General features: G+C 39.3%; 1 protein-coding gene across 3 annotated transcripts in view; it reads left to right on the forward strand.

Moving 5' to 3' along the window:
* LOC126100135 (mucin-19) overlaps positions 1–25,926 on the forward strand; it is a 529,587-nt gene that overhangs the window by 452,236 nt on the left and 51,425 nt on the right. For all 3 annotated transcript variants that reach the window (XM_049910669.1, XM_049910670.1, XM_049910671.1), the window contains 2 exons: positions 12,960–13,079; positions 18,537–19,313. In XM_049910669.1, coding sequence (XP_049766626.1) covers positions 12,960–13,079; positions 18,537–19,313 — 897 coding nt within the window. The remainder of the gene's footprint in view (positions 1–12,959; positions 13,080–18,536; positions 19,314–25,926) is intronic.

Consider the following 25,926-nt stretch of genomic DNA (forward strand, 5'->3'; position numbering starts at 1 on the left):
ACGACAAACCAATAACAGAAGCGTATCTCCCAATGAAAAAGGAGAACCCAAATGTAAAAATTGATCTCACAAAATTCTTCTCCTTACGGCCAGAAGGGGTAGAATACCAGCCAGTGGGATTGTGGGAGGGAGAGTTGGTGAAGAAGACAGTAGCGCCAGAGAAGTTTATTACAGAGGTTAGGCGTCATCAGAGGAATAGCTCACCATCAAATACGGAGGATTCAGAGACAGGCCATAGCAGAAGTAAAATCAGCCTATCCCAGAATATCGATACACTGGTTCTTCATTTCGGCTTTTCTGAGAACTGATCTGTTGCTTTGCAGAACGAAAGTCAAAGTTACGACAGGCACCCATCACAGGTATCAGTGTTTACATGTGTTGCTCACTTCCTTGGAACATCACACTGTTTTGCTATCGTCAGTGATGATCTCATTCATGACAGCGCACAGTTCATACTACGTTGTCAGCATGACAATTGATGACATAGCACCTAGCGGCCACGCCTTTCCTAAACATGTGTATGTGACTGATGGTGCAGCGTTTCGTTTTAAAAGCTGCTTTCAGCTTTGAGTTTGGTCGACGCTGTAGTACAGAAATTGAGACAAAAATGGGTATTCTCAGCAACAGGTCATGAAAAAAGTGCATGTGATGGGGTAGGAGGTCTCTGTAAACATCTTGCAACAAGATTCAATCTTCAGCATGAAGCTGTTGGTGCTATAAGAGATGCTGTTGGATTTGTACACACCATGTCAACATTAGTAACAAATATGAAACTCTTAATTGTAAATGAAAGTACTTCAAGGGAATTCCGCTTAAAAAAGAGAAGAGTGGTCTGCTATGAAGCATGTGGTAGGAATTCAATCAGGTCGCTACTGGGTAGCATCCCGGGGTGGCATATACATTGCAAGAACGGTTCTCCGCGGCCTGTTACTGTGTGTGAAATGCAGAGACTACAGCATACATTAAAAGACTTTGTAGTGAGCCACTTCGTTTCTTGTGTGTATGACAATAAGTGGCGGGTGGGACAGATAATTAGTGTCTCTCATGAGCTGCAAGATATAACCGTCTCCTTTATGACACCTCATGGTCCTGGTAATGGTTTCAAATGGCCATCATCAAAAGATTAGTGTGCAGTTCCAATTTCCCAAGTACTGCTCTTGTTGGATCATCCTTGTCTGTGTGCAAATTCAGCTCGGCTATACAAGATCAGTGAGAAGCAGATAAAAAAAAAAAACTCTCTTCAACAGTGCAGTGTTGATTGTTACGTTGTAGAAAATTTTAATTCATGAAAATTCGTGAAGTAAAATCATGACAGAAGACAATAATAATTTGTGAGTAATATCATAGAAAGAAAAATGGGTATAAATGTTCTATATCTCGTTTTTATTGTAAAATGCTTTCGAACAAAATTATGAATTGTTGTCCCACTCACTTACAATGTTGTAAAGTAATGATTGTGATTCAGAAATACCAGTTTTATGACATTTACTTAAAATAGACGAAAGATTTTTGACCTCTAGAGTAGAGCTAGGTCTCCCTAAAATGTTTGTCACATTTTGTACAGACAAGTATTGCCCACTGGGATCGTACATTCCCTAAGTACAATGACCAACTAACGTGCGATGAATTTCTTGGAACTTTCAGAATGGAGAAAATAATTTCTAAATAACCGAAAAATGTCATTCTTTCATCTTTATGTACAAACATTTTGACAATTTAAGAATTTTAAGCATTAATGTCATAGCTGACAGCAGTCAGCAGTCCTTCCAGTTAATCATTTCTCAAGGCAAACTTAATTTTGAAATTGGCAAAAAGTTACAAATTTTCAGTTTATTTTTCAAAAAAAAAAAAGAAAGAAAAAGCTCAGAAGTGTGTGTGCATTAATCGCGTCTCATAGTATTGGGAGCAAAGTATTTGTTGAAAATAGATTCAGTTCTGTATCACTTTTGGTTTTTGTATTACAATTTTTCCTTTCCTTGCGACATTTTCACAGATACCCTCATTGAGAGAGAGATCTGTAGCGTTTTGACAAATCATGAGAAGACCAAAATATAGTAGTTTTGGAGAGGTATCATGTGGAACTTAAACATATGTTTTTCAGCAAAATTTGAAACAGTGATGTCACACATTCACTCTTCACCTGTATGATTTGAGATGAAATCGCCCCAACGACTTGAGCCCGTGCCACGTCGAGTTGCTGCACTACGCAGGACGAAGGCAGTTAAGATATGATTTTAGGAGGTATCACATGACTTGACACCTCAGTGCATATTCACTTACGGAAATAGAAAACGCTCTCGTTAGTGCATGAAAAACAACACACGAAAAAAATTGTTTCTGAGCGCGTCGCCACCCCCCCCCCCTCTCTCTCTCTCTCTCTCTCTCTCTCTCTCTCTCTCTCTCTCTCTCTCTCTCTCTCTTCCTCTCTTCCTCTACCATGCTACAGAGCACTGCGAAGATTATGTACGAAGTTCCTACTTTGCAGGCCGCCATGCAATATTTAGCAGAGGGTACATGGAATACCAGAATCATTTCATCCTCTCCCCTCCCCCACCTACATATACTTAGATAATCCGCTGTCCACCTACGGCGCGTGACGAAGGGCACCCCCTTACCACTACTAGGCTTTCCTTTCCTGTTCCATTCGCAAACAGAAAGAGGAAAAAAATTGCCTATATGCCTCCTTATGAGCGCTTATTTCTCGCATCATATCTTCGTGGTCCTTAACGTGCAGTATATGTTGGGAGGCAATAGAATCGTTCTGCGATCAGCTTCAAATGTCGGTCCTGTAAATTTTCCTCGAAAAGAATGTCGCCTTCCCTACAGGGATTCCCAGTTGAGTTCACGAAACATCTTCGTTATACTTTCCTTCAATCCGACCTGATGCGGATCCCAAATATTCTATCACTACTCAAGCATAGGTCGCATTAGCGTCCTACATTCGTTCTTCTGTACAGATGAACCACACTTTCCCGCCGTGCGGTTCTAGGCGCTACAGTCTGGAGCCGAGCGACCGCAACGGTCGCGGGTTCGAATCCTGCCTCGGGCATGGATGTGTGTGATGTCCTTCGGTTAGTTAGGGTTAGTTAGGTTTAGTTAGTTCTAAGTTCTAGGCGACTGATGACCACAGCAGTTAAGTCGCATAGTGCTCAGAGCCATTTGAACCACACTTTCCTAAAATTCTCCCAATAAGCCGAAGTCGGCCATTACGCCTTCCCAAACACAGTCCTCACATGCTAGTTTCGTTTCATATCACCTCGCAGTATTACGCTGAGATATTTAAACGACGTTAGTGTCAAGCAGCCAGTGCCTCTTTGTTTTTCCTACTCTTCCACATTAACTTCAACTTTTCTACATTAAAGCCAGCTGCCATTCATCACACCAAGTAGAAATTTCGTGTAAGTCATGTCGTCCTACAGTCGCTCAACTTCCCGTACAGCACAGAGTCATCAGCAAACAATCACAGATTGCTGCCCGCCCTGTCTACCAAATTATTTATATACACTATGTGATCAAAAGTGTTCGGGCACCTGGCTGAAAATGAGTTGAAAGTTCATGGCGCCCTCCATCGCTGATGCTGGAATTCAGTATGGCTTTGGCCCACCCTTAGCCTTGATGACAGCTTCCACTCTCGCATGCATACGTTCAGTCAGGTGCTGGAAGGTTTCTTGGGGAATGGCAGCCCATTCTTCACCGAGTGCTGCACTGAGGAGAGGTATCGATGTCTGTCGATGAGGCCTGGCACGAAGTCGGCGTTCCGAAACATCCCAAAGGTGTTCCATAGTTCTATAGAATTCAGGTCAGGACTCTGTGCAGGCCAGTCCTTTACAGGGATATTACTGTCGTGTAACCACTCCGCCACAGGCCGTGCATTTTGAACAGGTGCTCGATCGTGTTGAAAGATGCAATCGCCATCCCCGAATTGCTCTTCATCAGTGGGAAGCAAGAAGCTGTGTAAAACATCAATGCAGGCCTGTGCTGTGATAGTGCTACGCATAACAACAAAGGGTGCGAGCCCCCTCCATGAAAAACACGACCACACCATAACACCACCGCCTCCGAATTTTACTATTGGCACTCCACGCGCTATGAGATGACGTTCTCCGATCACTCGCCATACTCACACCCGTTTTGTAACCAACATTGAAAGTGCCTTGATATTGCTAAGAGTGTGCTAAATGATACTTTCAGGTTCTGGACCCTACTTGCACCATAGACGCTCTTTAAAAAGAACGAACAAAGATCAACGAATTTTATTTATTTATTTATTTTTTAAGGTTGGGCACAAAGTAAGCCCCGGGCACTCCTCGCTCTGGGCACCGTTGTGGAAAGCACCTTTCTGTCAACCACTATTTTCCATACGGAATACAAATTACGCGCATTCTGACGGCGAGAGGAATTTTTTTTAAACGCCTATGTACGTAAAGTGAGTAACGTTAATATTCGGACACTGAGATTTTTATTTTGTGGTATCGTGACTTTATCCTTACCAAAACAAACAAAACTCACAAACAAGTATTACATTAAGTTATGTCCCTTCTAAATATCAGAATAAACTTTGTCAACATAACTCACGATAGATCCTTAATAATATAATTAAATAAAATCGGTCCAGTTTTCGCTTTTAATATTTGAATACGTTTCAGAACCAATTATTTCAAGGCAAGTTTTGCGCAAAAAATGTTTCAATGTCTTGTCGGACAGCCAGCTGTTGCAACTTCTTCCAAAAGCTGCAGGTCCGGGTGCTGATGACCAAGATGTCAAGCGTCCCTCACCTCAAGTCGTCGTCGTCATCATCATCATCATCACCACCACCACCACCACCTTCACCACCACCACCACCACCAAATTCTGCAACATACTGCTAGTGATCTTTTTTAAATAGTCATTACATAGACCGTCCCATGCTTCTTTAAGTTTCTTTGGAAGATATTGGTGTTTTTTTCTTCTTCTAATATATAACTCTAATTCTCCCCACACCCTGTCAATAGGGTTGAGTTCTGGTGAATAATGTTGTGGTTGTAAAACGTTTTCGTATTAGATTCATCTAGTTAACGTCTATGGTTGCTCCTTTAGAATATAGATTCTAAAGGGCCGTCGTAGCAGCAGTTTGTCTGTATGATTGATCTTGCGCGTTATGAAAAATGACGATATTAGTTTTACGGGGGATTGTATCGTCTGGGCAGCCGATCGCTCTTGTAAGCAAACCCTGCCTGCAAATTGAAGAGTATAAACTTCACGTCAACGATCAAATCACTACCAACCGTCGGAATATTTAAGTAACATGAAAATCGAACAATGTTTTATTTAATGCCTGTTATTTAACGACTGCTGGGTGAAAACAATTCATACTGTTATTCACGGGACATATAACTTAATATAATACTTGATTACTTTCCTATTTGTTTAATCGGGAATAAAGTTATGATGCTATAAAGTGAAAATCACAGAGTACTAACGTTACTCACTGTATAGCGATCCCAGTAGCTAACGGCTATTCGCCATATGTACAAGGGCAGTGTCACGGAAAGGATGAAGTTCTGTATCTGCGGAACATCAGATAAGCCCACATTTGGGTAGTCCTAAACGGAAATTTTGCCGCGTTAGGGTGATTTGTGCGGGAACGTAAAAAGTTTTTCAGAAATAATATTTCCTCAAATTGAATAGGTGGTGGTGGTGGGGGGGGGGGGGTGGTGGTGGTGGTGTGGTGATACTAGAAGTTGCCACCGTCATTATTGAACCAGTTTCGAGATTTGTACTCCGTTGTTCGAAACCCGTCGAAATTAAGCACTAAACTACTAGTGTTTTAAGGTTTCTCCATTATTGTCACATTTAAGTCTTGTCAGTTTCTGTGGTAAATAGTGAACATGACAGAAAAGACATTGAAAAAACGATAAACATTTATATTACCACTCAAAGTAACTAGTTGGATATTTCCATCTTGCTCGCATTCGACTCATTTCAACTTTCCGCGCAGCAGCGCGGTGCAGATTTGCTACCACTGCGTTTCTAGAGTTAGAAACCTACGGTATAGCTACAAAGCGAAAGAAATTGTAAACATAGTTTGTATATAAAGGTAGACATATAACATTTAATAGTGTTTGAATTAGTACATAAATGATTTTAGGCCCATACATAAAAGAAATGTAACGTTATTTTGGGATTGCACAATAATCTTTACACATATTTAAGTAAATTTAAAACCACAATAAAGCCGAAAATGTAGCTAAAGGCCATACATAGTATTTACTAACAATGCAGACAGAATTATTATAATTTCCATTATGTCTGTAAGCGATAAAACCATCTAATCCATGAACATAACAGCAATGTCACTTACTTGGTACACATTTTGTCACATACAGTGATTTAATTCAGAATTGTGATATTCGATTCCCTCTTCACAATTTTGACATACAGTTGTGGTGTTTGAGTGATCTGCACACAAGAAACAATGACAGGGGCTACATTTTGAAAGTGTAAATTTCTGCGTAACTCTTCACAAATTGCACGTCATTGTGTGTTCCTTGCGATCGAAGTTCCTTGTCATTCGTCTTGCAGCTTTAATCTTCTGAAAAGTGCATTGACATCTAGTGGCGGTGACGCATTAGTTGATACAGTAACTAGATGTGGTTTCATCATTTGACGAGCCAAATTCTTCAAAAATGTTCTGTTACTGGCTGGTTCATTTTGCCGATTGGCTTTGTGAATTATTGAGGCATGTATTGCTGCTATGTTCAGTAATGCTTAAAAAGAGCCAATGGCGATCTCCTTGTCTCTCGGGAAACACAGTGTGTGCCACATAACTGGTCAATTGGGTGTACTCCCCCTCGCGTCATATAATCTAAAATTAACGTAGGCTTCCCTGTCTTTTCACCCACAGTCCCTTCGTCATGCATCGTTGAAACCTACCGACATAGACTTGTTCTTTTTAGGAACATGCAATACAAGAGTAATAGCGTTTTGAAAGCCAATAATATTAGAAGCAACTGCATGATACTTTAATTGTATAAACTGTTTAAGCACTTACTTTTTATTCTTACGCAGTGTACCAATAGTAGTGACGCCCTTCTGTAGAAGAGATAATGCTAGTGAATAATCAGTGTACCAATTATCAGGTGCCAGATTTAGCATCACGTAGAGCATAAATTTTCATGCCATATTCTGCAGGTTTACTTGGAATGTAAGATGTGAAACTGCATTTGCTTCCAAATGGTTCTAGCTTTTCAACAATTGCTACATATTCGCTAGGGGTGTAGTAACTTTGACAATTTTGTGTAAATAAATTAAGGATATTTGTTATGAGTGCCAGCTCTTTTTTTGGGGGAGCGGGAACTTTTTTTTCAGTCAGAGTACTCAACACTACCGTCATGTTCCTACTCGCATTTTGACTCTTCTTTTTTTTACTGTAGATAGATTGCTCCAGAACTGACCATTGTAGAAGTCCTAATTTCTAAGCCAGGGTGAAGAAATACTGGTAAACTTATTTGGACAGTAGTAGCCCATGAAAACGACAGTGGAGTGGACGATGAAGTAACATTCCCAAAGAGTTACATTTATTTTATCCACAATGTTATGCATATTAAAACACGTGGAAAGTGATTCGATACATATAACAGAAATTATTAATAGACATAGAAAGAATTTCTTCGGATTCACCTTGTGGATGAAATCGGAAGTTCACTGAGGCTTTTTGCGGATGATGCTGTGATATATCGAGAGGTGGTAACAATGGAAAATTGTACTGAAATGCAGGAGGATATGCAGCGAATTGACGCATGGTGCAGGGAATGGCAATTGAATCTCAATGTAGAAAAGTGTAATGTGCTGCGAATACATAGAAAGAAAGATCCCTTATCATATTGCTCAATATAGCAGGTCAGCAACTGGAAGCAGTTATTCCATAAATTATTTGGGAGTACGCATTAGGAGTGATTTAAAATAGAATGATCATATAAAGCTGATCGTCGGTAAAGCAGATGCCAGACTGAGATTCATTGGAAGAATCCTAAGGAAATGCAGTCCGAAAACAAAGGACGTAGGTTACAGTACGCTTGTTCGCCCACTGCTTGAATACTGCTCAGCAGTGTGGGATCCGTACCAGATAGGGTTGATAGAAGAGAGAGAGAAGATCCAACGGAGAGCAGCGCGCTTTGTTACAGGATCATTTAGTAATCGCGAAAGCGTTACGGAGAATTCCAGTGGAAGACTCTGCAGGAGAGATGCTCAGTAGCTCGGTACGGGCTTTTATTGAAGTTGTGAGAACATACCTTCACCGAGGAATCGACCAGTATATTGCTCCCTCCTACGTATATCTCGCGAAGAGACCACGCGGATAAAATCAGAGAGATTAGAGCCCAAACAGAGGCATACAGACAATCCTTCTTTCCACGAACAATACGAGGCTGGAATAGAAGGGAGAACCGATAGAGGTACTCAAAGTACCCTCCGCCGCACATCGTCAGGTGGCTTGCGGAGTATGGATGTAGATTACAAGAACTGCAAACATGTCCGCAATATGAACAAGCAAAATTTGCCAGATGCTCAGCGAGTCGATACTAGGATTCTGGAATGTCTAGCGGTGACGAACATATTTACCAAATGACCCCTTGCCGTTCATTAATGACTTATTAGACTCAAAACATTTAAAACAAATTGGTGATATTTTTTAAGAGATGCAAAGTATATAATTTGCTGAAAGTTGTGCTAGCAGTGCCACCGTCTAATCTGTTTGTAGAGTGGATTTCGTGTGATGTGTTTCTGGGGCATTGAAAGAACCAGACTGACAGTGGAAATGGTTAAAGCCAACTACTAGCGAATTTTAACTACCGTATGAAATGTGGTAAAATTGTAAAAATCCGACAACAGGAAAGAACTTGTTAAGGCTTTGAAGCCAAAAGAGAAGTATAACTTCAAAATATAACTAGCAAAGAAAGTAAAGGCTCGCAGAAATGCCTTGATTCGCAGTGTTAACAGTGATTATCGTGTTAAATAATAATAATAATAATAATAATAATAATAATACATTTTAGAGCCCTTCGATTTGGCTACAGTTAAGTTGGCAGCGTTATGAGGACTACAGACAAATATCAGAAAGATCTTCATTAGTTGTGGAAAGAAGTTTTTCTGTTTCCTCGTTTGTTAGACCCTGAACCATGTCTGAGCCCTGAAGAGGAAATGTGTTGTAGAGTGATATTAATTTTCAAATTGTGCAAGAAATTTACCGAGAATTTAACTCATGTGATGTTTAGTTTATGGCACAATTTAACTCCTCTTTACGAAATAGTTAATATTTGGTGCATCCTAATATATAATTAAATTTTATACAATGAATAATTATTATAAAGAGCCACGAAACAGATGTTCAAGGAAAACTAGACATAATACAGAAACTACTTAAACGACAGGCGGCGCTCTGCAAATCTGGACCACTGATGCACTTCTTATAGGCAGACACTGCTATGAACTAGAAAGTTATGAACTTCGCAGAAATCATTGTTAAAGCATGTCCATTACTGCGACAACAATGAGCATTTAAAAAAAGCTGGTAACATATTTGCACCTGCGTTGCCGTTCGAGGGTTAATAATGGAATAGGTGATTCAGAAGACGTTAGATGAAAGGCCATTTCACTTATTATTTGAAACACTTCTTGTCCCAGTGCCTTTCATGGTGAATATGACACGCGCCACTTTATGAGGTGTATATTGAGAATGGTGAACAGATCAATCGTCGGTGTATTAAGTTTCGTTCGTAATATGCAGCATTAATAGGAAAAATTTTCTCTAATTGCTGGTGAGTAAATATTGACCCATCGCCCATGAAACATTTTTTTTGGAGGTTCTTAATTCCCTCTAAAAGAATAACGAATCCATACAAGAAAGTAAACTATGAGGCTACAGGCAAGACACTTTCAAATTTTCAAATGTAGACAGATGTGCTTTCGAAATGAAATCATTAGAATGTCCGTCAGTATGTAAGCTCTCTCTCTCTCTCTCTCTCTCTCTCTCTCTCTCTCTCTGTCTCTGCCTCTGCCATGTATCATGCTGACAAGCAAGTGTTCGGCCAGCACTTTCCCATTTGAAAGATTAGCTAAAACATCGGCATTTACCAGCTTACTTCTGCTGAGAATTTTAGCTTGTATTTTTCTGTTAAGAGAGGTTGAGTCTCTCTTTAGATATATTACTGCAAGTTCGGAATTATGCAACTGGCTTGAAAATATTTAGTTATTTGTACCGATATTTAGAAACCAAAGTACAGTACTATCCTTTGGTAAACTGAAATCGATAGTTCCATTCCCCATAGCTGACTTGCGATCTCTTCGCACAACGCGTGGCGCTGTTGCCGGTCGATACAGGAACTATCGCTTAGATATGGCGGCCACCTTGTGACTGGACCTAAGACGAGCGTGGTCGCAATTGTGCAATAATTGCGGTGCCATATAAGCTCGACACTGCTATCTAAACACATATTAGCAAGATTTTGGTGACAGTCAACAGTGTTCCGATGCAATTGGTGATTTTATAAGCATTATACGCAGTGCATTTGAAGAGCTAAAACCGCAGTGACGCAGTGTTTTGCTGTATCTCGTTTCAGTCCTACTTGTGGAATCTAAGTGAGGTTTCGTATTTCAGTTATTATCTCAGTGTATCGTATTCGTTATTGCAGTTGTGTGGCCACGAAGTGAAGTAAATGTAAATCAGGGTTTTATAAAAAAAGTTGTGACGTCAGAAACTCCACCCTCAGCAACTGATGACATACCAGTTGGACAGCGAACGGCCTAAATTACGTCACCGGCAATAGAGGTAATAGAAATAGTTAAGTTCAATCGTTTTTTAATATGTAATGAAACCATTTCTAATCCGTGTTATGTTCAGAGAACTGCTTCCAGGACTTAAAATCACATTCAGAGGGTAGACGGAGAATTTTTTTGTCTAACGGAAACTTAAGTTTTGGGGCGAGTTTTGGGGAAAATGGGAGGGGGAGATTATTCAGAAGTGAGAAACTTTCCAAATAGTTAGAAATGACCATGAATGTCCATGTTTCATTTGTGAAGTCGTGCTTTGTACGGTAGTTGAATCGCATGTGTGGTCAGCTATTCTAATTCCATATTTTCGGTAAATTTTTGTTTCTGGTATTTGCCGAAGAGTATTTTTTAAAAAAAGCACATTTAATGCAGTTCTAATTTGTAAATCTAAATTAGTTTGCTCTTGGGTAAGAAGCATGAAGGTATCATTGCGCGGGTCTCATCGGATGTTTGCACGTGGAGTTTGTATTATAGATTAGGGACGATGTAAACGTGTTCGGGGTGAAAACTATTAAGTTACTATTGGATTTTTGTAATCGCATTAAATAACGTACCATGGTTTCGTCGGAAATTGATGTTAGCTACTAATCATAATTTCACAGTGGAATTAGTAGTAGTTTTATAACTGAGCTACTTCTTAAAAGCGTTGCTCCATTGTATTAATTTATTGGATCATGTGTAACGTGAAGTAAGTTTTTAAAGTTAAAAATATTCTAAAGATAGTTGCGCATATGTGGAACATACTTGTGACTAGTGGGAAGAAATTTTTTTTTTTTTGTGAAATTAATAGTATAAATGAACTAGTTATACCATCTATTTAGTCCACTAATTAGTGAAACAACAGATCGAATTAAGAAACATTTCGCTTCGGTTGTGAAGTAGAAGACAAAATTTTTTTAAATTAGAAAGCTGAAATAAGTGTATTCTGGGTTTGTGTTGAGTGCATACAGATCACTGGAGGTAACCTGACATTTTCTTTCTTAGATGCGAATTGTCTTGTGTCTTGTCTTGTCTTTCAATCTCTGCTGTTATGTCAGTTTATTGCGTATATTGTCAAAGTACTTCTGCGTACAACAGATTGAAGTATCGTGTTTTTCTTAATAGTTATTATGGTGTAAATTGGGATATAGCAATAGCAGATTCGGTGATTAAGCTGAAAAGTGACTTGTTTTAATTGACTCAAAACCCAGAAAGTCACTGGAGGAGTAAAAAAGTATGAAACTTGATTTAAGGAAATAGATTGTCTGTGTGCCCATTGCTGGGATTAGATCGGAAAGAGGATGATAGTTCTCACCACCTCATGCTTGCTTCAGCAAAGGTCTAGTAGATTCGTTCCTTAGGCACTCTCTCTTTCATTTTATGCTTTGCAATGCAGTATTTCAGGAATGAAATATCCAAACAGCTAATTGAAAAATGCATACAAAAAGTTAAGTACACCATGCTTCAAAACAAGATTGTAATTAGCTTGACAGCCCTTAATAAAGATTGTGTACAGATATAAACTATTCCAGTGCTGAAACTAGGCTGAAAAAGCCAAATATGTTATAGTAACCAGCTATACTTAATTTAGCAATTCCTGGATTTCAGCAAGACATTAAATTAACCCCAGATGTAGATTGTCAATCAGCATGCACATTTGACAAAAATTATTGTATTGGTGGAGCAGTCATAGAGTATGTTCAGAGAAAATGATTTATACGGTGACAGCTGGGATTAGGCTGTAAGATCACAAACAAAAGGCATCCTAGCAGTGACCTGCATGGCTGAAGAGTGGAAACTGTAAATTCACTTACCTTCACCACTCATGGGGGAGGCAGCCGCATAAAAGAAACAAAATATGTGTGTGTGTTTTAAAGAGAAGTGATGTTCACATTTTTTGTAGTATTTCTTCTATGATTTGCGAAGTACTAGACTTCTACCAAATTATTGACCCCTGCAGTATGTGCGAGAAGTCAGCTATTGTGGTGCTTGTTTAACAAAGTAGGTTTTACATTAATTTAAAAGATTAACTTATTGTTTTTAGCTGATCTTTAAACTAGCTTGCCGAACTAGTTCTGAGAAGTATTGTACACAGTCTTGGGTCTTCTCTCTCTCTCTCTCTCTCTCTCTCTCTCTCTCTCTCTCCAGCACAGTTAATGACAAACTTGTTTCAGGTTGAAGAGAAGAACCCTAATGTGTCTAACTTGGATGATGGTCAGCTGAAAGCTCTGTTGGATGAAGCAATTACATACAAGTGTCCAAAAGATCGTGAAGGAAAAAGTGATTTGTTCCGGGTGAGTGTGGGTGCTGTATTTTACTGATTACTCTGTCAAGGATAAGTGAAAATCGTACCATTTATTTGATTTAATGAGATACTAACATAGGCCCACAATAGGGTAATAGTGACATGGTATTTATCTGTTAAGGTGAGTAACAGATGGAATAGCTTCAGCCTGCAGTGGTTTTTTTTTGTGTTAATTGTATGTTGATTCCATGTGACGTCTTAGTTCTGTTTCCAGGTATAAACTTTACAAATTTGTGTAAGAAAATCCAGCTTGCACATCCCAAAGCTATCCTTAATTTTACGGATGTTGTGGTTCGTTTATGTGCATCAATTTGTGATAACAGGGGCATATTAAACACTTCATTCATTCTCCCCCCCCCCTTTTTTTTTTTTTTTTAAAAAAGGTACGTTGTTCCTTCTGAATTGTATCTTTTGCAAGTCGTTGCTTTTGGTTTATAAGTTAATGTCAGTGTTAGTTGGAAGGAGTGTCATTAAAGGGATCATATTAACATGATTTTTGGTGAACTTCCACTTGTTTTAAGTGGCAGTGTGTTGGTTCATGTATCTGGCATTATTAAGTGTGTTGGAAATTCTCCACCCCACACTCCATCTCTCGTCACTCCACATAATTGCGTTTCCATTCATCTTGGATATTGCCAGTATGGATTGTCTGAAGATAGGCATCTTGCTTTTGTATTTCATGGTTTTGATGATTGCTTCCACTTTCAACTAGATCTAAATTTATCACGCTGTGCGGAAAAGGAACTGTGGCATACTCTGTACAAATTTTCTATACAAACATATTTTAATGAATTCATTCACCTCTTGTGGGTTCAAAAGCACTTATTATTTTCCATAATAAATGTAAAAACATTTACATAGTGAAAACAGCATTACTGTAAGAGCTTCTTAGATGGAGTAGTTCTATGTCTCCTAGCTTCTAGCATTGGAAATTTAACTGATAAAACGCTGTGTAATTGGATAGAGTTCTTTATTCAGTGCTAAGTTTGATTACACATGAAATTATATTTTTAGTTGCCCTGTTTGATTAACAGACATTGTTAGCACTTGTTCATACTCTGCAGCAAAATGATTCATCACTGGAGGTGAAACCAAGTAACCTTTTGTCCAGGATGACTCGTTAATTGGTGTAATTCAGAGTCCATAAAATACTTGTAGTCCACACCTCCAAGCATTTTGCAAGAAATATAAATTTTGATTTGATCATAAATAGTGTCCCAAACTTCTAAAGGTCAAAACTAGAAATCATAGAGAATCACAATACAATACCTAGAGACTAGGAAGTAGTGGTTAGAAACAAACTTTATTGACCTACACGACTTTTTGAGAGTTTCTGCACAGATTCTATTATTTCCTCTGATGTTGTAAGTGTAGGACAGTATCTCTTTTGGCAATCACACACTGAGGTGTGTTGTTCAGATACTAACAGATAATAACATTTATTAACATTTGTATGGCATCATGCAGTCATTTTGAAAAACCACCACTGTTGCAGCAGATCTCAAAGTAGTGTGTGCAATTTAAATGGAAAGGCAACAAATAAGCCATCAGTATGATTCCAGTCCATGAGGGTGACCATTTCTGATGATCTGTGATGAAAATGGCACACTGATTTTAATCAGTTTGGGTATGTGTTCTGCTCCAGTTGGAAAAAAAAAAAAAAAAAAAAAAAAAAAAAAAAAAAAAAAAAAAACTTAACAGCTGAGAGGCTTTGTTGATGGTTGATACAAATTGTAGGGAATGTGGCACTGTGATACTGTGCTGTTGAAACTGTTTACATAACTCTTGGTTAAAAATAATTTCACTACATTGCTCGCACACAGTTTTACAGATAGGTTGTCTAATTGCTGCTGGAAATGTTAATTTTGCATGAAGGATGATGGTTGTTCATTGATTCATATTTTTCTATGTGATCAAACACCATCTCCTGAAATTCAGCTAAGTGTACAATAGGTTGTCAGATTCTTATGAACCTTGTATGGTTTAAACAACTCACTTTCTTGTGAGGTTCTTTATATTAGGGTCATGGTTTACGCGAAATGTTTTTCTGTAAATTTATTGTACTTCCAGTCAATATTGTTGCATCTTTATATGTCTTCAAATTTTTGTAATAAATAATGCTCGATGTGAGAGAATTGCTCACAAAAGGTAAAGAATAGTAAACTCCACGTCTGCATATATTCTTCGAAAGCCACCTAGAAGACGGTATTGGAGGGTACGACAGACACTATGAACTTTCCCTTCCCTGATCCATTTGCAGTGGTTCGTGGCAAGACTGATCATTGCTAAATCCTCCTACGAAGTTAAAATTTTTCTGCAGTCTACCAGCACCACGCTGACATTTGTGTTGGAAGTAATATCTTACTTCACTTTTCCTGGATGTTGTTGTTGTCGTCATCTTCAGGACTGGTTTTACTCAGTTCTCCATACTACTCTATCCTATACAAGAATCTTTATCTCTGAACGACCTATAGAACTGACCTCCTATGGAATTGGGTTGCTGTGTTCATCCCTTGGTCTTCCTCCATCATTTTTACGCATCACACTTTACTCTGGTACTAAATTGGCGATTCATTGCTGCCTCAGAAAATGTTCTATCAACAAATCCCTGATTTTAGTCAAATTGTGCCACACATTTCTTTTCTTCACAGTTCTATTCCGTACTGCCTCATTAATTACGCAATGTACCCATTGAATCTTCAGCATTATTCTGTGGCACCACATTTCAAAAGCTTCAATTCTCTCCTTGTCTGAACAACTAATCACCCAAGTTTCTCTTCCCGACAAAGCTACATCCGAGACACATACCTCAAGAAAAGGCTTCCTATCACACTAATTTGTATCTGGTAACAAATTTCTCTTGTTCAGAAACACTTTTCTTGCCTTGCCAGTCTACATTTTATATCATCATTACTTTGGCCATAGTCAGTTACTTGGTACACAAGTAGGTTGTGCTTTCAGGGTGTTGTTTGCTAATTGAATTATCCAGTGTTGCCTGATTTAATCATACAGCATTCCATTACCTTTATTTTGCTTTTGATGTTTATCTTATATCCTCCTTTCATGGAATGTACAGTCTTTGAACAAGTTTTGTCAACCACTTCATTTGTAGACTGGTTATGTTCCCTTAAGATTATGCCAGTGAATCTCAGCCTGGCATCAGCTTTTATGTAGTCCTTTCAGTTTAGATTGTTCTGGATGGTTAGATCTAAGTTCTTCATTGTAGTTACTGCTCCCAGTGATTTTTAACCAAAAATGTAAGTGAGAAGACAATTGCTCATTTTTCAAGATAATGCTGGACAAGCAATTGTTAAGAAACATGTAAAGTTTACATACACGTGCTTAATTCATTATAAGCACCATGCCACTGGAAATGCCCCTTTCCTGTCGTTTTTCCCTTATCTCAGAGTACTCTGTTTAGTGCCCTCTATTTATTGTAAAAGGTGAAATTTAGTAGAATATTAAATACAAAGAATAAAAATACAAAGATTAGTTTTTCCACAACTAATCATTCCATGGTTTTGTAAGGGGGGGGGGGGAGAAGGGAATGAGATTTGGTTAAGTTATTCAAATGCTGTAGTGCATGTATTTCAGTGTGTGTCTACTGATGTTATCTATAATTTTATGTCTTCTGTACTTTATTTTTGTTTCTATTAACTGGTGTTTGTGAGTAAATTTTGTAGTCTTAGATATTCTTTCTTTCTTACTTACTTTACAGGAATGTGCATCCTATGAATGAAAATGTAACTTGCCCATGAAAAATGAGAGTAGATGCACATTACCACAGTTTTCAATATTTCAGCTATCTAATTTCGTTCACATTCATATCATCATTAGATGTAAATACTATTGATGGGATTATCTAATTTTGTAATTACTGAAGTGTTCTATTGTGCATTTAGTTCTTAGTGTGCAAAATGTAATTAAACATGTATTTGTGGTTGCTTCAGTGCTCTTCACTGAATTTGGAGAGGTCAGATAAGTTCCCTTAATTACAGTTTCTTACATGCCAAACTCTCCTACTGTACAGTGACCTTAGACTGTGATCTTGTTATAATAAATGTTGTGAGTCTTTGACAGAGTCTTATGTTGTAATATTGCAAAATTGTGGACATGAAGAGTGGAATTGGTGACCTACTGACCTTGCTGCACACTCAGTGTTAAGCAGTAGAGAGAGACAAAACTAGGCAAACACAACAGTTCAGTTTAAAACTGATTTTTCTTCAGAGACCATGGGTGCTCATGTAACTGATAGCTTGCACATTCTCTCTCTCTCTCTCTCTCTCTCTCTCTCTCTCTGGGACATTTTACTATAGAATTACAAAGATAATCAGCTTCATTCCATTAACATAAAACAAAAACAAATTGTTTTGTAGAATGTTCTTTCGAAATTCAGCCCCTAAATTGCTCATTTGATGCCTGTATCTCATTAAATACAAGGGAGGGGGATGAGAGCAAGATTACTCATGTCTTTAAACATCAGACTAAGACTTTGATCTCGTCACACAATAACTGTTCCCTGCAGGGAAAAGCCACACCACAGATATGGATTACATGAACAAGACCAGGAAGATTGTCGAAAATTTTACTAGCTTTTGGAGCTACTAGCTACTAAGGTGAACTCAAAACATCTGAATTATTAAATGTACTGAATTAACCTTGGGCTATAGAGCAGTATTATGTTTATACATTTCAGTCTTGGGAATTCGGTGCCATGCTCGAGCAGTGATGGTATCTTCATAGAATTAATGGTGATGAGACGAATAAATTGCAGCAGACTCACATTTATTCAAGAATGTTTAAGAAACTTCCTTGTAGTTCACTGTGAGGTTTAAAGCTAAGAGGTGGCTAATAGAAAATATGACCTTGTGAATGCAAGATGTGCTTATTTGTTGCATGTTTGTTGTGGCTGCATTTCATGTGGTCTAACCTGTTGAAGAACCTTTCTTTGACCTCATCTCCTGTTAATAGCTTTGTCAAGTTGTTCACTTACCTGTTAGATTAATCTAATGTCTTGAAAGCGTTTCCATTCTCATTCTGTTTAGAGAGGTGAGTGATTGGATGATGGCTTGCTCCCCTTCTCAATCATCCTTTCTTTGAAATGTGAAATTTCTGAATTACAGTTTGTTGAAGGTAGATAACAACAGGTTGTAGAGAGGTTCTTATTTTAAATGGTTTGGGAAGGAAGGTATCTTTAGCTATTTGTCCACACAGTACAAGCTTGATTCTCTCTCTCTCTCTCTCTCTCTCTCTCTCTCTCTCTCTCTCTCTTCCTGTGTGTGTGTGTGTGTGTGTGTGTGTGTGTGTGTGTGTGTGTGTGTGTGTGTGTGTGTGTGAGAGAGAGAGAGAGAGAGAGAGAGAGAGAGAGAGAGAGAGAGAGAGAGAAACTTTCGTACTGCTTCTCAATATGTCATTTACTTACACACAATTTTAATGTTGACTACAGGAGCTTCTACAGGAAGTAGAGGCAGACGAGAGTGACTCTCGCCGCAGTGGCTGTACCAGTGTTACTTCCGGAACTGCCAGTGTTGCCAGTTCACGTTGCTACAGTGGAAATCGCCGGAGAGGTATTCCCTCACGTCGAGATGTCACTGCTGTTTCTGAGCGTCAGACAAGAGGCGGCTCCCTTCAGAACCTAGTCCACGCTGCCAGTTCAGAGTTCGACACGACGGGCTTCGGTGGGCACGGACCTGCAGGGCGGAGGCGGGGCGCCCGCCAGAAGGAGCAGAGGGCTACCAGTGTGAGTGCACGTCAGCGTGAGGGGGGTTCGCTCCCCAGCAATGTGAACGTTGGTGGTGACTGTCTCCTTGAGGACAGCCGAAGGCGGCGGAGAGATCCTGCATCTGCACCAGTTGAAGACTTGGCGGCAGCGGCCACCGCCCCTGCCAGGTGCGGGGGCGGGCCGGGTGCCATCGCTAGCCTGCCTGTCTGCCACTCCTCGAGTGATACTGACAGTACTGCTGTCAGTGATAGTGTGTGTGGTGCTTCGGATGGTGGACGCCCTATTCCTACTTCAACAATCTCAGACCGACGAGATATTGGGGTGGCTGGTGGTTCGGACTGTGAAATTGGCACAGAGCTGGAGGTTGTGCAAAGATCAGAGACGGCGCCTCGTGTGCCAAATTTTACCAGCCACGCCACATTGGAAGTTGGGGGGAAAAGTATATCGAATCGTGACTCTGAAGTTGACACCACCGTCACGCTTCCACTGGGACTGTTACAGGTCTGCATTGATGCTTTCTTAGTTTTTACTTAGCACTTTTTCTGGTTATTTCCATTTAGAATACACGTAAATGGCTTTTTCAGACTAATACTTAGATAGCATTTGTAACACACAAATAATGTATATTTTGTTGTTACCCATTGACACACACACACACAGAGAGAGAGAGAGAGAGAGAGAGAGAGAGAGAGAGAGAGAGAGATGTAATGTGTGCATACGAAAAGAAGGTTCTCCTCATACTTCGTTCTGATGTTATGTGCTGCCCACCTCTCCTACCTTTTGCAAATGTTTCAGAAAGTAAGGAAGGTTACTGTCATTCTTTCTGAGTCTGTTCACTGTACTGGGTGCAAGCCTACAAAGGACAAGAGCAAGCAAGAGTCTCTCTCTCTCTCTCTCTCTCTCTCTCTCTCTCTCTCTCTGTGTGTGTGTGTGTGTGTGTGTGTGTGTGTGTGTGTGTGTGTGTGTGTGTGTGTGTGTGTGTGTGTGTCTGTAATCCATAAATGTCTCCCTTGCACTTTGCACAGATACACAAGCTCTCCTTTTCAGCACATAAGATGGCACTGCTCTGTATGCATAAATGAGATTATTGTTTAACCAAAGCTTTCGTCTTCTCTGTAGCCATTGTGTTTTTAGAAAGGCTACACAATTTGTCTTAAGAAGTGTAATTAACAGTACGACATATTAGATGCCTGTTGTTAACTAAGACAGTGCATCTAAGTTGAAGTGTTAATTTGTAATCAAAATAACCTCTGATGGCAAAAAAGAAATAACGTCAAGAAGTGTGTGTTGGAAGACATACCCTGTTTAATAGGAGTGTTACAATTACCTACAATATCATGGTATGAGGGGGGGGGGGGGGGAGATTGGTATGATTTGCCACTTTTCATTGTGAAAAGAGAGCTTGAGGTCCAACAAACTACTACTGCATGATTTAGCAGTGAAGACTGATTCTTGTAATTCGCATAAATCTATGTGGATACAAGTAGACCAAACTATCAGATATGCACCATGTCACATTTTTGCACTGTGGTGAACAAAGTACGGTCTGTAGCAGTGCTGACTGATCATACAATAAACAGTAGCATGTCTAGTAGTTATGTATGTGTTAATTTCTCGCCCTTAAACATTCACTACAGCCTCAAAAACTTTTGAGATACTGTTGATGTCTAGGAAAGAAAGAAAACCTTTTTTTGTCATCTAGTGTACTATGAGCATAAGTTGAAGTCATACTGAAATTTTTTTTCCACTGTAGCTTACGAATGATAGGGTTGTTTTTGTCATTGCATCAATTTTATTCCAGTTAACAAATGAAACATGTCCTGATCATTTGAAGTGGACAATTCACTGTGTGATTGTCTATAAGTCAGGTCTCTAAAAGAATGTCCTTGACAGCTGGCGGCCATGGTGCTAATGCTACTATGCAGTTTGTGTGTTTTTTTTTTAAGTGCTGTGTCAATTGCCCAACTACCTGAAAATTTGAGCCCTTGCGACATCATACTACTGAAATGTGAAAAAGCACTAATAAAATAAGAGGATCAAAATGGACACTCCTTGTCTTAAGAAAGGGGGGGGGGGGGTTTGTGCAGTTAGAGATTACAATGTATTCTACTACATACACAGATGCAGTCTCTTAACTGTATCTTATAGAAGAGAGCACACCTCAGTTATCCATATTTCCTATGTCAGTGTAACTATTTTCACTGCTGTTGCTGCGGTATAATCTCCTAATCTCATTAATTGTTCCAGTCTCTATTCCAGGGCACCTTCTCATTGTTGTGCCTCTTCAAAGATCAGCCAGTTGTGACAGTGTTGTTTCATTTTGTAGGAATAATACAGCCTAATGCCTCACGAATTAAAAATTTTTATGTCTCTTTCATTTAAAATCCTTTCTTGTCTCGCTAGATGAAATGAAATGGTTTGTTTACTGAGGTGTCATGCATTCTTGCTGGCTGGGTGCAGTTGAGTACATGTGCTGCTTCCCTACTCTCTTGATACTACTACTACTACTACTACTACTACTACTTCTTCTCTCCTTCCTACAACTCGCCTCAACTTGCAGTCAGTGCTGCCACCACTTCTTGCCGCTAGGCCCAGCCAGATGCTGACGAGAGGCAGCAATCATGTGGAGAGGTTTGCTTCAGAGACTTAGACACAGTGGCCAGAGATGGCAGTCATGTGCGCATGAGTTGTCTAAGTGATTGTGTGGGGGTGTGTGTACTCCCGTTTCCTGACAAAAGCTATGACTGAAAATTTTGTTGAGAGAGTGTAATTGTCTTTTGTACATGTCTGTGTGTGGCTTAGCAATCGTCTTTACAGTGAGTTGCTGCCTGTCCTAGTTATTGATTCTCAGAGTATTTGAGCAAGTAACCTGTTGCACGAATTGATCACTGTGGTCTCATTTCATCAACATGCTGTCTGTGGCTCGTGCATAGCCGGCCACACGAGTCGATTTCCACGACTGTCGGAAACTGCAGGCCTTATATGCGGATATCTGTAACGTATTGGGCCTGCCGTCCTGAAGCTATTTGGTTCCCACAATGTGCAGGCCCTGCCCATTGGATCCAATCTCACTGATATGCCTGCAAGCCGGGTCTGTGTGTGGCGTAATGCAGTGGATTTTCATGGTTTATCCATGGGCCCAGGACTATAGTGATCCTCAGCAGGCCAGAGGCCATAGGCGATGGATTTCAGGAATTGGGACCTTCTCACTGCAAGTACATTCTACAGTGTGGCATTTTATAAACATTTTATTTTTTCTAGTATATTCTGGCTCTTCAGAAATAGATTATATGTTAGAAAGTATGGACGATACGAAGAAGAAAATTGTGGTAGTAACTGGCGGTTTGTGCACTATGTACTCGTATATTTCTCGAATGAAAAACCACAATACTTGTAAAATAATGGTTATGACACATGGGTAATAACCAACAATAACAGACATAGAAACAGTGTTTTATAGGCGGTCACCTACAGTGTTGGTTTACACAAATCTTCCCCACCTTATACACTCTTCTCAAGAGGCCTACGTTTTTATGAGGTTATCTCTGAAATCAGTGAAGATATTTTAAATCTGTCTTGCGACTCCATGGAAATGCATATTTCTATCACCAAATTTGTGTTGTTTTATTGAAGTAACATTACTGTTATTAATGAAAAACATATACCATTTGTCTTGCTTTCTCCATCTAAGATGTTGATCTTAGTATTTAAGATTTTTGCTCCAGTCAAGAACCGTTACCTGCTTCCAAGTTGTTTATAGATATTTCCTTGTTTGCTCTATTGTTTCTTGTACCATAGCTGCATAGACAGATTGTTAACTTACATCTTCACTTACCCTTGATATCAGAATTTGCCAGAAAAAAAACGTTGAAACTTGTCTGGAAATGCAGTTTCACTTGGGGGAAACTTTTGGCAACCCTGATCCAGTTCTTTTGTTTTAACAGCACACACTGACTCTTTATCTATAGTTGAAAGAGTAGCTGTTGGTTCCTGTAGATTTCCCAGCACACTTCACACGAACTTAAGAGAGAGGCTCTTCAAGGTAGTGCCCCTTGCTACTTTCCTTCAGATTGAAGTAGAGGACATGCTTTCATACATGTCAAATACACAATTCAACATTTCACACTGTGTTGTGAGATTGTGCTAAATCAGTATGTTGTGATCTGTAACAAATGCTTTGCAGCTATGAGAAAGTGTAGCAACAGTCATTGGCCTGAGTTGTAGGATTAGCAATGTGGCACTATCACTGGCAATGTTTACAAGTCCCTGAGCTCAGATTGGTACTAGTGTGTCCCGTTTACACATAATGTGCATTAGGTGTCACACATTCTTTCATCGGCCTGATTTGGTATTATTTTCAGTAGTTCAGGAGCCTTATCCAGAAAAAGAAAAATGAACAGTTTTACAGTAGAATAATAATTTCGACCCTCTATAGAGATGTGAAATACAGACATTTAACAGAAAGGAGATACCAGTAATGCAGCCCACTGAAATTGGATTTGTTCAAACTGCAAATGGTTGTATGTACATTTGTTGACATTTTGACTTCCTGTGGGTGACTGTATTGAAATTTCTTGACATTGCAATGGGTGTCACTCTTGTATTTTCTGGCAGTATTCACCACAAGTTGAGAGTGACACACATTACATTGTCATGGTATTTCAGTACACACACCTGGATGGAAGTCCATAACAACAGAAAGCCTGGTTAGAAATGAATGCGTTCCGTACAACGTGGGAGTCAGTCAGCAGCTTTCACATTTATCCTTTTGGAAATGTGGTGACTTGGAAATGTATGAAATTGCCTTTCAACAGCTCTCTCGTATATATTAGACGGAAACATTCCATGTGGGAAAAAATATCTAAAAACAAAGATGATGTAACTTACCAAATGAAAGTGTTGGTATGTTGATAGACAAAAACCCACACACAAAATTCGGGCTTTCGTAACCTAAGGTCGCTTCATCAGGAAAGAGGGAAAGACGAAAGGATGTGGGTTTTAAGGGAGAGGGTGAGGAGTCATTCCAATCCCGAGAGCGGAAAGACTTAACTTAGGGGGAGAAAAGGACAGGTATACACATATACACAGGAGTGTATATCCTCTCCCTTTAAACCCACATCCTTTTTTCTTTCCCTCTCTTTCCCTCTTTCCTGATGAAGCAACCTTAGGTTGCGAAAGTTCGAATTTTGCGTGTGTGTGTTTGTCTATCAACATACCAACTCTTTCGTTTGGTAAGTTACATCATCTTTGTTTGTTTTATATATATAATCCCCTCGCTCCCCCCCCCCCCCTCCCCTCCCCTGCCCTTTCCGCCATTCAAAGTAATTCACTACGTCTTACAAGGATTACATATGTTGAATGCTGGTGACAGGTACTTTCACATTTTAACGATATGCAGCAGTGTGTACTCCTGATAATTCTTGTGCAGATTTTTCGTGTGTTACAAAAGAAAGCAAACGTGTCGTGCCACAGGGAGCAGCTGTGCAGGTTGCCGGCTGGTAGGGGCAGCGGTGAACACTAAGCCAGACTAGCGATGGAAGGTTACTGTGCCTGAGAATGTGCAGACGTCGCCTGCCGACGTTACCACTAACCTGTCCAGTAGACGTCATCCCAGATTCATATTTCAAAATGTCTCGATTATTCGTGCCTCTTCTCCCCCCCCCACATTACCCTGAATGATTGGAAGTATACTGTAATTCAAATTGTGTATGGCATTTGTATGCTCGTGTCGCATTCACATGCTAAATGTATTACCTTACCCTGAGTAACTTTGTTGATTAACTGATAGTGAACTTGTAGTAAACAGAGAACTTGTAGTAAACAGTGAACTGAACAACAAAGCTAGAATCTGTATTTTCTGTCTAGAGTGTCAAGTTCTCATACCGAAATCAGATTGTTAAATTCTATTTTTCATATTTATTTTTTATTTCATGTTTCGTTTGTTTCTTTAGTTTATGGATCTATGCTAAAATTTGAATTTGGATGCCAGATATCACAGCACAATTTGCCTTTTTGCCATTCAAGAGCAAAATTGTGACAGAATTATTTCTACAGCTGCATGTTGTTCTACCTTTCCAGTTTCACTGGACAACTGCCACTGTACACAAGTTACACATTGCTTCACATTCATAATTTAAAAAATGTTTAAAATGCAGGCATATTTTTATATATACATGAATAAAAAAATAAAGCTATAGTTACAGTGGATAAGTAAAGTTGTGTAGTTGGAACCTTCAGCTTTCCTGGAAATAAGAGGAGAGGAAATTGTGAGAAGGAAGATTTAATTTTTAATACACTTGGTGCCCTGCAACTTGTGCAGAATAGGGGAACTTAATTTTTGACAGCTATCATGTTGACATTGGCAGCATAGGATTTATTTTAAATTTATTGTGCTGGCCAGTACTGGCCATCTGTCCATCATAATTGATACTGTTAAGTAGGGTGTCATATGAACAGTCTTTTAAAATTCTACAAACGACTGTATGTACATGTGTGTACTGCTTAATACTGATCTGTCTTATTAAATTTAAAGTGAATCTTACGCAGCTAATGTTAGCATTTACACCTTAAAAATGTAGTTACTAAACAGAAATGTGAGAAAGCAGAGATCAATGTCTGAGAACACTAAGAATGCTTGCAGGAAGTGGCATACTTATTTTTCCACACATTGCTTATGCCATTTGAAGGAAATAATTCCATATTTGCAATTGCTTCTCGCCTCCTTTTTCTGTATACTTTTATGAAGCTTGTTAGGAGGGGAGGGGGGGGGGCAGTATTTGCGAATTTCTTTTTCTCTGTAATGTCATTTCTTTTCTGTACTGTTTTTGCAACCTTGTACTTCTCACAGTAACGAGATGTCATTACAAGCAGTGCACATAAATTTTAAATGAGCATTTAAGACACCAATATCTCAAAGAATGTGTTATCTGTTTCTTTGATCTGGTAGGTTTGTCAAATGTTAAAACTGTACAGTTTGGGGTAAACAGCCTTGAGAATTCTGTATGATGAGCGTTTTGTGTGTGTGTGTGTGTGTGTGTGTGTGTGTGTGTGTGTGTGTGTGTGTGTGTGTTGGGGGGGGGGTCATGAAGGTCATTTGGATTAAAATAATGTATAA

This window comes from Schistocerca cancellata, chromosome 9 (assembly GCF_023864275.1).
Source record: "Schistocerca cancellata isolate TAMUIC-IGC-003103 chromosome 9, iqSchCanc2.1, whole genome shotgun sequence".
In the NCBI taxonomy this organism is placed as follows: Eukaryota; Metazoa; Arthropoda; class Insecta; order Orthoptera; family Acrididae; genus Schistocerca; species Schistocerca cancellata.